The 14,116-nt window shown below is 37.5% G+C and overlaps 1 protein-coding gene across 1 annotated transcript in view; it reads left to right on the plus strand.

The window, feature by feature from the left end:
* The window catches only part of LOC117338309 (carboxypeptidase B-like), a 44,512-nt gene extending 30,551 nt beyond the window's left edge, over window positions 1–13,961 (plus strand). The window contains exons 10-12 of the mRNA XM_033899601.1: window positions 4,128–4,330; window positions 10,594–10,681; window positions 13,724–13,961. Of these exons, the coding sequence (XP_033755492.1) occupies window positions 4,128–4,330; window positions 10,594–10,681; window positions 13,724–13,917 (485 nt within the window). The 3' untranslated portion in view covers window positions 13,918–13,961. The remainder of the gene's footprint in view (window positions 1–4,127; window positions 4,331–10,593; window positions 10,682–13,723) is intronic.
* Window positions 13,962–14,116: the final 155 nt, after the last annotated feature.

The following is a 14,116-nucleotide window of genomic DNA, read 5'->3' on the forward strand; positions in this document are numbered from 1 at the left end:
ACACTGTGTGATGTCTATGTAACGCTGATGTCTATATAACACTGATATCTATATAACACTGTGTGATGTCTATATAACACTGTGTGATGTCTATGTAACACCGTGTGATGTCTGTATAACACTGTGTGATGTCTATTTAACACTGTGTGATGTCTATATAACACCATGTGATGTCTATATAACACTGTGATCTCTATATAACACTGTGTGATGTCTATATAACACCGTGTGATGTCTATGTAACACCGTGTGATGTCTATATAACACTGTGATGTCTATATAACACTTTGTGGTGTCTATATAACACTGTGTGATGTCTATGTAACGCTGATGTCTATATAACAGTGATATCTATATAACACTGTGTGATGTCTATATAACACTGTGTGATGTCTATATAACACTATGTGGTGTATATATAACACTATGTGATGTCTATATAACACTGTGTGATGTCTATATAACACTGTGTGATGTCTATATAACACTGTGTGATGTCTATATAACACTGTGTGGTGTCTATATAACACTGTGTGGTGTCTATATCACATCGTGTGGTGTCTATTTAACACTGTGTGATGTCTATATAACACTTTGTGGTGTCTATATAACACTGTGTGATGTCTATGTAACGCTGATGTCTATATAACACTGATATCTATATAACACTGTGTGATGTCTATATAACACTGTGTGATGTCTATGTAACACCGTGTGATGTCTATATAACACTGTGTGATGTCTATTTAACACTGTGTGATGTCTATATAACACCATGTGATGTCTATATAACACTGTGATCTCTATATAACACTGTGTGATGTCTATATAACACCGTGTGATGTCTATGTAACACCGTGTGATGTCTATATAACACTGTGTGATGTCTATATAACACTTTGTGGTGTCTATATAACACTGTGTGATGTCTATGTAACGCTGATGTCTATATAACAGTGATATCTATATAACACTGTGTGATGTCTATGTAACACTGTGTGATGTCTATATAACACTGTGTGATGTCTATTTAACACTGTGTGATGTCTATATAACACCATGTGATGTCTCTATAACACTGTGATGTCTATATAACACTGTGTGATGTCTATATAACACTGTGTGATGTCTATATAACACTGTGTGATGTCTATATAACACCGTGTGATGTCTATATAACACTGTGTGATGTCTATATAACACCGTGTGATGTCTATATAACACTGTATGATGTCTATATAACACTATGTGGTGTCTATATAACACTGTGTGATGTCTATATAACACTGTGTGATGTCTATATAACACCGTGTGATGTCTATATAACACTGTGTGATGTCTATATAACACTGTGTGATGTCTATATAACACCGTGTGATGTCTATGTTACACCGTGTGATGTCTATATAACACCGTGTGATGTCTATATAACACTGTGTGATGTCTATATAACACTGTGTGGTGTCTATATAACACCGTGTGATGTCTATATAACACCGTGTGATGTCTATTTAACACTGTGTGATGTCTATATAACACTGTGTGATGTCTATATAACACTGTGTGATGTCTATATAACACTGTGTGGTGTCTATATAACACTGTGTGATGTCTATATAACACCGTGTGATGTCTATTTAACACTGTGTGATGTCTATATAACACTGTGTGGTGTCTATATAACACTGTGTGATGTCTATATAACACTGTGATGTCTATATAACAATGTGATGTCTAAGTAATATCGTGTTATCTATGTAATGTCGTGTTATCTATGTAATGTCGTGTTATCTATGTAATGTCGTGTTATCTATGTAATGTCGTGTTATCTATGTAATATCGTGTTATCTATGTAATGTCGTGTTGTCTATGTAATATCGTGTTATCTATGTAATATCGTGTTATCTATGTAATGTCGTGTTATCTATGTAATGTCGTGTTATCTACGTAATGTCGTGTTGTCTATGTAATGTCGTGTTGTCTATGTAATGTCGTGTTGTCTATGTAATGTCGTGTTATCTATGTAATGTCGTGTTGTCTATGTAATGTCGTGTTGTCTATGTAATGTCGTGTTATCTATGTAATGTCGTGTTATCTATGTAATGTCGTGTGGTGTCTATTTAACACTGTGTGATGTCTATATAACAATGTGATGTCTAAGTAATATCGTGTTATCTATGTAATGTCGTGTTATCTATGTAATGTCGTGTTGTCTATGTAATGTCGTGTTATCTATGTAATATCGTGTTATCTATGTAATGTCGTGTTATCTATGTAATGTCGTGTGGTGTCTATATAACACTGTGTGATGTCTATATAACACTGTGATATCTATATAACACTGTGATATCTATATAACACTGTGTGATGTCTATATAACACTGTGTGATGTCTATGTAATATCGTGTTATCTATGTAATATCGTGTTATCTATGTAATGTCGTGTTATCTATGTAATGTCGTGTTGTCTATGTAATGTCGTGTTATCTATGTAATGTCGTGTTATCTATGTAATGTCGTGTTATCTATGTAATGTCGTGTTATCTAAGTGATATCGTGTTATCTATGTAATATCGTGTTATCTATGTAATGTCGTGTTATCTATGTAATGTCGTGTTATCTATGTAATGTCGTGTGGTGTCTATTTAACACTGTGTGATGTCTATATAACACTGTGTGATGTCTATATAACACCGTGTGATGTCTATTTAACACTGTGTGATGTCTATATAACACTGTGTGATGTCTATATAACACCATGTGATGTCTATTTAACACTGTGTGATGTCTATATAACACTTTGTGATGTCTATATAACACCGTGTGATGTCTATATAACACTGTGTGATGTCTATATAACACTTTGTGGTGTCTATATAACACTGTGTGATGTCTATGTAACGCTGATGTCTATATAACACTGATATCTATATAACACTGTGTGATGTCTATATAACACTGTGTGATGTCTATGTAACACCGTGTGATGTCTATATAACACTGTGATATCTATATAACACCGTGTGATGTCTATATAACAATGTGTGATGTCTATATAACACCATGTGGTGTCTATATAACACTGTGTGGTGTATATATAACACCGTGTGATGTCTATATAACACTGTGTGATGTCTATATAACACTGTGATGTCTATATAACACTGTGATATCTATATAACACTGTGTGATGTCTATATAACACCGTGTGATGTCTATATAACACTGTGTGATGTCTATATAACACTGTGATATCTATATAACACTGTGTGATGTCTATATAACACTGTGTGATGTCTATGTAATGTCGTGTTGTCTATGTAATGTCGCGTTATCTATGTAATGTCGTGTTGTCTATGTAATGTCGTGTTATCTATGTAATGTCGTGTTATCTATGTAATGTCGTGTTATCTATGTAATATCGTGTTATCTATGTAATGTCGTGTTATCTATGTAATGTCGTGTTATCTATGTAATGTCGTGTTGTCTATGTAATGTCGTGTTGTCTATGTAATGTCGTGTTGTCTATGTAATGTCGTGTTGTCTATGTAATGTCGTGTTGTCTATGTAATATCGTGTTGTTTATGTAATATCGTGTTGTCTATGTAATGTCGTGTTGTCTATGTAATGTCGTGTTGTCTATGTAATATCGTGTTGTCTATGTAATGTCGTGTTATCTATGTAATGTCGTGTTGTCTATGTAATGTCGTGTTATCTATGTAATGTCGTGTTGTCTATGTAATGTCGTGTTGTCTATGTAATGTCGTGTTGTCTATGTAATGTCGTGTTGTCTATGTAATGTCGTGTTGTCTATGTAATGTCGTGTTATCTAAGTGATATCGTGTTATCTATGTAATGTCGTGTTATCTATGTAATGTCGTGTTATCTATGTAATGTCGTGTTGTCTATGTAATGTCGTGTTATCTATGTTATGTCGTGTTGTCTATGTAATATCGTGTTATCTATGTAATACCGTCTTTGTGATTTCGTGTTTTCTATGTGTAATACTGGGTCCCATCCCGTGCTGTCTATATAACGGTGAGTGGTGTCTTTGTAATTCCATATGTTGTCTACATTAATGCGACATTGTTACTGATACGTAAACTTAGTATTTTACATCATTTTAGATACTGGGACAAGCTCCAATACGTGCTCCGACATCTACAAAGGTGTTAAGGCTTTCAGTGAATCAGAATCTGTTACAATGATGAACGCCTTGCAGTCAGCTAACCAAGTCGTTGCCTACTTGAACGTGCACGCGTTTGGTCAGTATTGGATGACACCCTGGGGTTATACTATTAATGCAAAGCCTTCGGACTACAATGAGCTGGTAAGTTGCTTGAATAATCACAAGCGCGAAGAAAACAATTACACACGTCATCATGAACTCCGACTACGGGAATATGGCGCTATAGGCAGACTGTAAACTCATTATCTATCAGCAATAGGGTTGCAATTGTAATTTATTAAGATATTAGTATGCCTGAAAAAAATTAAGTGTGCTCAATTAATGCAAGTCTGTTAGAAAAATTACTTAAGAAACTTCATGTGAATAAAAATACAAGTGTATTAGAGAACTTAAAATGTTTGACAAAAGTGTTAAAGAAAGTGTGATGCTGAAATATACTTACTCCTCTGTTAATGAATACGTTCGATTAACAACTTTAACGTATAACTGTGAAGCTAGATAACAATCAAATCAACAGCTAGGATTGCCTACACTCCAGCCTTATGTACAGCAATGACATTGCAATCAAATCAAAAAAGAAAAGCGTCATTATCTCTGCTGTAGATGGTTTTTATTCTGATGTTATTTATAACACGTTTGAGCTTCTTTACATATTTTGCCATATCGTCTTCACATCTCTCCAATATACGGTATTGGCTTTGTTTCCATTAAGCTATAACGCGGTAGTAGCGCTGCCTACAATGACAACTATACGCTTCCTGTTTGTGCCAACACGACAATACGTTTGTCCCTACAAGGCGCCAATTGTGCCAATACATCGATACTTTTGTCCCTTCTAGGCGCCAACTGTGTCAATACGACAATATTTTTGTCCCTACCAAGCGCGAATTGTGCCAATACGACCATACTTTTGTCCCTACCAAGCGCGAATTGTGCCAATACGACCATACTTGTGTCCCTACCAAGCGCGAATTGTGCCAATACGACCATACTTGTGTCCCTACCAAGCGCGAATTGTGCCAATACGACAATACTTTTGTCCCTTCTAGGCGCGAATTGTGCCAATACGACAATACTTTTGTCCCTACCAAGCGCGAATTGTGCCAATACGACCATACTTGTGTCCCTACCAAGCGCGAATTGTGCCAATACGACCATACGTGTGCCCCTACCAAGCGCGAATTGTGCCAATACGACAATTTGTGTCCCTACCAAGCGCGTATTTTGCCGATATGCCAATACTCTTGCCCCCTTAAAGCTCCCAAACGCCGATACAATACTGTCCGTATCTCCTATAAGCGCCGATACCATACTGTCCTTATCTCCTGTAAGGACCGATACAATGCTGTCCTTATCTCCTGTAAGGACCGATACAATGCTGTCCTTATCTCCTGTAAGGACCGATACGATGCTGTCCTTATCTCCTGTAAGGACCGATACGATGCTGTCCTTATCTCCTATAAGCGCCGATACAATACTGTCCTTGTCTCCTGTAAGCGCCGATACAATACTGTCTTTATCTCCTATAATATCAAATGTTATCAAATTTTCAGAAATAATGAACACAAAAAATGTCAAAAAGTTGTCCTCCATATGCATCAAATTTGCTTCGCCAACATGTTTTTCTCTGTACATCAAAGTTTGTGAAGAGATTTTTTTTTTAATGTCACTACAAGGAGACCTCGCCTCAAAATGACCCTGATTGTTCACGGGGCTTTAAATCCAAAAAACAAAACCTTAAGCGCCGACACCCATTTCAGAGTATGAAGGTCTTGTCTTTATCTTTGCCGTCTTTCATTCTCAAAATTAGAAATAGATTGGTGCAGAATGAACCGCCAGGCTTATCAATGGGACATTGAACTGCCTCAAATCACGAGTATAATTAAAAGATTCCCCATTGAAGTCACAAAACTGACCATACCGCTTCCCATAGCGATAATATCCGGCATCTCTCGAAACTCCTGTTTATTTTTATCATCAGTTGACATCTATACCAGAAATCAAAATATTGAGAACCAAACTCTTGAATACTGAACCAGATGTGAAATATAAACATTGTAGGTTGAGGAAGGAATATGTTACTATCTAGAAATGGAATATTAACAACAGGGTAATCAGCTATTAATTTACGTAAGCGACTGATATTTCAAGCTCTCCGGGTATACCCTAACCACAGTCAGTAATATTTTTGCTATTTATAGAAAAAAAGATTTATCAACATGTAACGCCGTTACTCATATAAGAACACGGGTTGTTTGGTTCCTGTTCTTTACATGAAACAGCATTATGAATATAACATTCACCATTGTACAAAGTGAAACTAGAATGTACATGACGTAGTTTCGTACTTTAACTATCATGTGTTAATTTATACAGATATGAATTATGTTTTTTTTATTGAATATTAAATAATATACAAATATATCATGAGTGTCTGTGCAGAATATTTGACACGAGGTACCCCGAGGGTCAAATATTGTGGACTATTGCACAGACACTCATGATATACTTGTTTTATTACATAATCACTAAAACACACTAGGAATCACTGAAATCTCGACTTTCCTGTAGGCATAGAAGTCGCCATGAGTATGAGAGTCGTCAGATTTGCACTCTTCTCCGTCTAGAATATATCTTCCGGTCACTCGATTTGAAGCTCTTCTGCTTCTGGAAGATCTTTGACCTCTTCCCTCTCGAAGCTGGAAGATTTCTCTTCCAAGATGGCGGCGACCATGTTTTAAGTGTGCGAGTGATGAGTTTCACTAGAGAAGGATATATGAAACATACATGCATGTGTTTGTATCATAGTGTTTGAGAAAACTTAAAAACTTGTTTATTTTGGGTTATATTCTCCTGGTTTACTCGATTTACATCTAACGGAATTCGATCTTCTTAGAAAGCTTCTCTTCTGAGAAGAGTGCAAATCGAGTCGGGCTACGCTTGAAATGGTAGCACTTATTTCCGAGAGGTCACAGGTGTTCGATGGTTCGCACGTGACCGTGCAATAGTCATTTTAGCCGTGCAATAGTATACAAATATGTCATGGGTGTCTGTGTAATATTCCCGAAAGGCCGAGTGCAATAGAACATCGGTCAATTACAATTACCGTGGGTCAAATATTCTGGACTATTGCACCGACACCCATGATATAATTGATTTTGTTTTACATAATCGCTAAAACACACTTAGAATCACTGAAATCTCGACTTTCCTGTAGGCCTAAAAGTCACTATGACCGTGGTTGTGGATTTCATGACCCTGGAGTCTCATGTTTCTCCCTGCGGAGGGGGTAAAATTTACTGAAGTTTATTTATAAGGAAATCACATTTTTGAGCATTATTTGTTCCAATTGTCATTGGAAATAATACAGACTTAGTTAGAATTATCAGTATGGGATGCCTGTTGTAAACTACATGTATATTGACACTGACTGACCAGCAGGGCTTATGGGCGGGGCCAAAAAGGGTAAGATTAACTGAAATTTCAAGAAACTTCTTCTCAAGACCTAAATAACGTAGAATTAAATACTCTTCATAGATGGAAGGGTCTTAGGGTACTTTACCAAAATTGTGAATTTCATGACCCTGGGGTCTCACGTTTGCCCCTGGGGAGGGGGTAAAGTTTACTTTAGTTTATATAGGGAAATCACAATTTTGACTATCATTTGTTTGATTTCTATCGGAATTCATTCTTACTTTGTCAACATAATCACTAATATCAGCATGGGATGACAGCTGGATGGTATGCACATGTTGGCCCTGACTGACCCCCTGGGCCTCTTGTTTATTAAAGTTTGAATAGGAAATTATATACACTAATATAACAATTAAGGATTTTACCTCATTTTGACTGCGAATAAGGTAGGCCCCGCAGTTGGCAACGAACACTCCCTATGGTTAGCGCTTTAGAGCTCCATAGGAAATGTTCTTTGCCAACTGCGGCCATACTAACGTATACGCAGTAAAAATGAGGTACAATCCTTATATTTACATCAAACAAATTGTTTAAATACACTACAAAGAAATAAAATTCAGTGTGTGTTGCGACGTTGGTAACTACGACATCCGTGGTTGCTAAGATAATATAGTTTCAGTGAATCTACTTAAAGACACCAGTATTTTCAACAAAATTAAAAGAACCCTTTTACGTTTCTAATTATTTGATATATTCACAATTCACAATTTCCGTCTTAGATTAACTATGGTTGTCAAACACAGCGTGTATTGACACATATTTAGTAGTGACGTGGTCAAATGTTCTGTACGCTTCAGCAATTTGTCCTTAGCTTACCACGTGGAAAAGTTAAATATTCACCAATTTTCGCAATATTCAGTTTAGTTTGTGACAAAATACTCACTTGACGTTAGCTTTTTGTGCCGAGATCATCGGGTAACAGGAGAAAACGCTAAAATTTCGTTGACCAGTCCTTTCAAAATGGCGCCGTCTAGTTGACGTTCCGGTAACGTCACCAATAGACCACGTCATCATTATGTTACCGATTCCCGCGCTTATTAATCCACTGAGCCTTTTTTCACTGCGTATATGCTAATTTATTCGCAGTCATAGTTTCCTAAACTGAAGAAGGGAGAGATGTAAAAATTTCGAAATATACCTTGTGCGTATAGTTAAGGAAAATCAATCGCATTATGTAATAATGTTCACTATGTATTATGCTGATAGAGGTTACACAACGAGTGGTTGTTGGATATGGGATTTATTTCACACGAGTGAGTTATTTTTTAAAAGTTACAAAAGACACGAGCTTTAGCGAGTGTTTTTTGCAACTTTTAAAAAATAACTTTCGAGTGTGAAATAAATTCCATATCCAACAATCACGAGTCGTGTGACCTGTTTCTACCACAATAATATCGGCTTGAATCAAAGAGAAACGTGGCCAAGTATAATTTCGCGTATGCAAATAAAGTGTACCAGTGACGTCCGGGACCCGGTGATGTGACGTCATTAGATTATTGATGACGTCAATAACAATTGCAGCTTGGGTCAAAGTTCACCGTGTTAGCCAATCGAAATGCGTACAGAGTTTATACCACGTGTGGTATAAACAGATTGTTAATCAACAGCTGTAATGATTAACTGATGGTCTGAGAGTTGAATAACACATGGTATTGTGGTATATTTCTACCACAATACCCTGTGTTATTCAACTCTCAGGCCATCAGTTAATCATTACAGCTGTTGATTAACAATCTGTTTATACCACACGTGGTATAAACTCTGTACGCATTTTGATTGGCTAACACGGTGAACTTTGACCCAAGCTGCAATTGTTATTGATGTCATCAATAATCTAATGACGTCACATCACCGGGTCCGGACGTCACCGGTACATTTTATTTGCACACGCGAAATTATACACGTTTCCCTTTGATTCAAGCCGATATTATTGTGGTAGAAACAGGTCACACGACTCGAAATTGTTGGATATGGAATTTATTTCACACTCGTAAGTTATTTTTTAAAAGTTGCAAAAAACACTCGCTAAAGCTCGTGTCTTTTGTAACTTTTAAAAAATAACTCACTCGTGTGAAATAAATCCCATATCCAACAACCACTCGTTGTGTAACCTCTATTTCTACCACAATACCCTGTGTTATTCAAATCTCAGACCATCAGTTAATCATTACAGCTGTTGATTAACAATCTGTTTATACCACACGTGGTATAAACTCTGTACGCATTTTGATTGGCTAACACGGTGAACTTTGACCCAAGCTGCAATTGTTATTGATGTCATCAATAATCTAATGACGTCACATCACCGGGTCCCGGACGTCACCGGTACACTTTATTTGCATACGCGAAATTATATTTGGCCACGTTTCCCTTTGATTCAAACCGATATTATTGTGGTAGAAACAGGTCACACGACTCGTGATTGTTGGATATGGAATTTATTTCACCCTCGTAAGTTATTTTTTAAAAGCTGCAAAAAACACTCGCTAAAGCTCGTGTCTTTTGTAACTTTTAAAAAATAACTTACTCGTGTGAAATAAATTCCATATCCAACAACCACTCGTTGTGTAACCTCTATGTACATGATTATTACTATGGTATACGGATGTCACCCACCATAGGCTTGGTTCGAGCATCGAGATACTCGTGTATTCGCTCGACCTTACACGCGACATGCTCACTCAGTGCAACGAGCCTAACATGTTACAAATATGTATCTAATTATGAAATAGAATGTATTCGGAGGAAATTAGCCTCGTGTGATAACAAAACACAACTTCGCAGAGAGGGGTACAGTTTATTCTGCTGTATTACTGTATATGTATAGGTAAAAGCAGTCTTCCAACGTGAGATTTTGAATACGAGATGGTTAATTTAAAATATACTCCTAAAAGGTGTTATTACAAAAGCGTGTTCTATTATCATTTCAGAAACGTATAGCATCCATAGCAACAGCTGCAATCGCTGAAAGAAGCGGCACTTCTTATGAAGTCGGCCCTCCTGGGGACGTACTTGACTGTAAGTATTCGGTCCCTATAATTATCCTGTCCCTATAAATATCCGATCTTTGTGAGTATCCAGTCCATATAAGTACACGGCCCCTGTAAGTACCAAGTCCCTAAAATCACCTTGTCTATGTAACTACCCGGTCTCTATAAGTACCTGCAGTCCCTGTAAGTACCCGGTCCAGTCCATATAAGTATCCGGTCCCTATAAGAATCCAGGCTCAGTACGTAAGTGGTCCCAGTAGGTATCCAGTCTCTATAAGTATCCGGTCCCTATAAGTATCCAGTCTCTGTAAGTATCTGGTCTTTGTAAGTACCCGGTCCAAGTAAATATCCAGTCCCTATAAGAATCCAGGCTCAGTACGTAAGTGGTCCCAGTAGGTATCCAGTCTCTATAAGTATCCGGTCCCTATAAGTATCCAGTCTCTGTAAGTACCCGGTCGAAGTAAATATCCAGTCTCTGTAATTATCCGGTCTCTGTAAGTACCCGGTCCCTATAAGTATCCAGTCTCTGTAAGTATCCGGTCTCTGTATGTATCCTGTCTCTGTAAGTATCCGGTCTCTGTATGTATCCTGTTCTTATAAGTATCCGGTCTCTGTATGTATCCTGTTCTTATAAGTATCCGGTCTCTGTATGTATCCTGTTCTTATAAGTATCCGGTCCCTGTGGTATTTAGACCAACAATGTTTTGGTGATTGAAGTGAGTTAGTGGTAAGCTATTTGGGTATATTGGGGCAGTGTTAGTGTTTTAGTGACAGGGGTAGTTAGACGAGGCTTGTTGAACGAATAACTAGATTCCATATCCCCGTTCAACATGTCCTCTTTAACAGGAAGACCATGGGACTGCATTGCGGACATTGATATTTCAGTGATTATGGTAAAGGACTCCCAAGTTATATTACAACAAATACATTTCCCGTTTTGGGATTTGCCTCTCAGTTCCATGTATTGTAACACTTCTATTACAGTAAGATTTCGCTTTCTTGATCCAATGAAGATTCAAGACATAATTAAGTTGAGAACCACTCAAATTAACCAATTGACTTCCTTTATTGGGTCCCTCCCCTCTGTCTCAAGGCAGAAAAAGTAATTCCGTTTTAAGTTCATAATGCCCAAGAATTCTGCAGGCCAAAAAAATACCATCAATGCTGTAGAAGAAAGCTTTCAAAGAAATTCCTCTTTTCCACTTTTTGGCCCCGCCCCTCCACCTCTAAGGAAGATAGACCCTCAATTTATACAACGTTCTGAACATTGTGTCTCCTTCACCCAGTAATCCTCCAAACGAAATTTGATATATCCACCAGACTGTTCCGAAGTACTCTAAAGCTTAATTTTTCTCCGCCCCTCAGGCCTTTGGTGACCAGACCCACCGTTTATTCGATTTTTTTTTTTTTATTCCCATTAAGTTATATTTCCCCTGTTTAGCCTCGACTCTCAGGCCCCTGGGAGCCAGACCAACCCTTGAACATTGGTTCCCTTCATTGCAATGATCCTCTTTTTAACATAAAAACGCACTGCTTCCCCTCGCACCCACGCACGTTGCACAGGAGGTATTCCGACAATGCCGAGCTAAAATAACGACTCGCGCATATTTGTTAGATAACGTATATTAACGTACTATCTGATGTGGCTTGTCACAGTTTTACTTCAAATAATTTGCTAAATCTCGGGAGAGCCGTGAGTGACGATTTATCTTTTAAACATGTTCAAAAGATAACTACGTATACGGCATGCACATTTTTTTGAACGTACTTTTAACATATTCCAGTAACGGAACTTCCTAGTTTATAGCGTTCTATAGGGGTCTACCTACCGTAGTTCACCGTTCTCCCTATCGTACTTTAAACTTTACAATTAACCCCTCAAACTGACGTAGTTTAACCTAGGTTATCTTGATAATTACCTCCCTATTTGGCGTATTTTAACAGAGTATAATTTAACAATTACCCTTCAATCTGCTGTACTTTCAACGGTGTAGTCTAACCGGGTCTATCCTAGAATTAACCCCTCAAAATGACGTACAATGTAGTTTAACCGAGGTTTTCTTGATAATAACCTCACCCTTTTACGTATTTTAACAGAGTATAACTTAACAATTACCCTTCAATCTGCTGTACTTTCACGTAGTCTAACCGTGTTCATCTTACCAATTAACCCCTCAAACTGACGTATTTTAAACGAGGTTATCTCGACAATTACCTCCCTATTTGGCGTATTTTAACAGAGTATAACTTAACAATTACCCTTCAATCTTCTGTACTTTCACGTAGTCTAACCGTGTTCATCTTACCAATTAACCCCTCAAACTGACGTATTTTAAACGAGGTTATCTCGACAATTAAGCTCTCAATTTGACGTATTTTAACTTAACAATAAACCGCTCAATTTGCCGCACTTTTGGTAGTTTATTCGAGCTTATCTTACCAATTAACCCCTCAATTTGACGTACTTCATCCGAGTTTACTCTTTAAACGAGTTTAACTTTACAATCAACCCTCAATTTGACGTAGTTTAAGCGATTTATCTCTCAATCTACCGTAATTTGACAGTTTTAACTTTACAATTAACACCCAATTTGACGTCGTTTAAGCGAGTTACCATTCAAATTTACCCTCAATCTACCGTACTTTAACTTTAAAATTAACCCCTAATTTGACGTAGTTTAATTTACTTAAACGTAGTTTAACTTGTAATCTAACTATTGAGTTACCAAGGCGGTGACTTTTGAAACGTTTCGTAGATTGACCGAAAACGTGCGATAGGCTTGTGGTTAGCGTCTTCTCGATCGTGGTAACAAGGCACGCGTCACATGGAAACTGAAATTTGCGTTTGTTTCGTATTAGACGGTGATTAAATAAGGCTGAAGAATGTAGCAACAGTATTTGTTTAAGATATGTATCTGGCTATCGTCTTGACCTGTCTGCACTTAACACCACACACCAGTATTGACACAAACTTTTCACAACTTGCAATATCCTAGCATAATTGGTGCATGCGATTAAAGACGGATGTCGAAGTCAGTCCTAGATCACGTCCTGTTCTTTTTATTTTTAGATTCAGCTGCTGGGGGCGCATATGATTGGGCAAAAGGTTACTTGGGTGTGAAATATTCCTACGCGCTGGAGCTGAGGGATAAAGGACAATATGCCTTTCTATTGCCTGAAGATCAGATCGAAGATACTGTGGCGGAGACCTGGGATGGTGTCCGGGCCATGGCTTGTGCCATTTCCGGAAATACATGTAACTGACGAGTTACGTAACGAAAACTTCCAATAAACATTTCCAAATGGTTCTTAGTTTTTCTTAATCATGAATCATGGAAAGACCACTCCCATTAGTAAAAGCAAAGAACACTAAAACAGGTTAAGGGGTATTGCCGAGTGCAATGGCCGACACCATTAGGTTATTCAGAAAACATGTATAGAAAGGTTATTACACTAAATTATT

Source organism: Pecten maximus, chromosome 11 (assembly GCF_902652985.1).
Source record: "Pecten maximus chromosome 11, xPecMax1.1, whole genome shotgun sequence".
Taxonomy (NCBI): domain Eukaryota; kingdom Metazoa; phylum Mollusca; class Bivalvia; order Pectinida; family Pectinidae; genus Pecten; species Pecten maximus.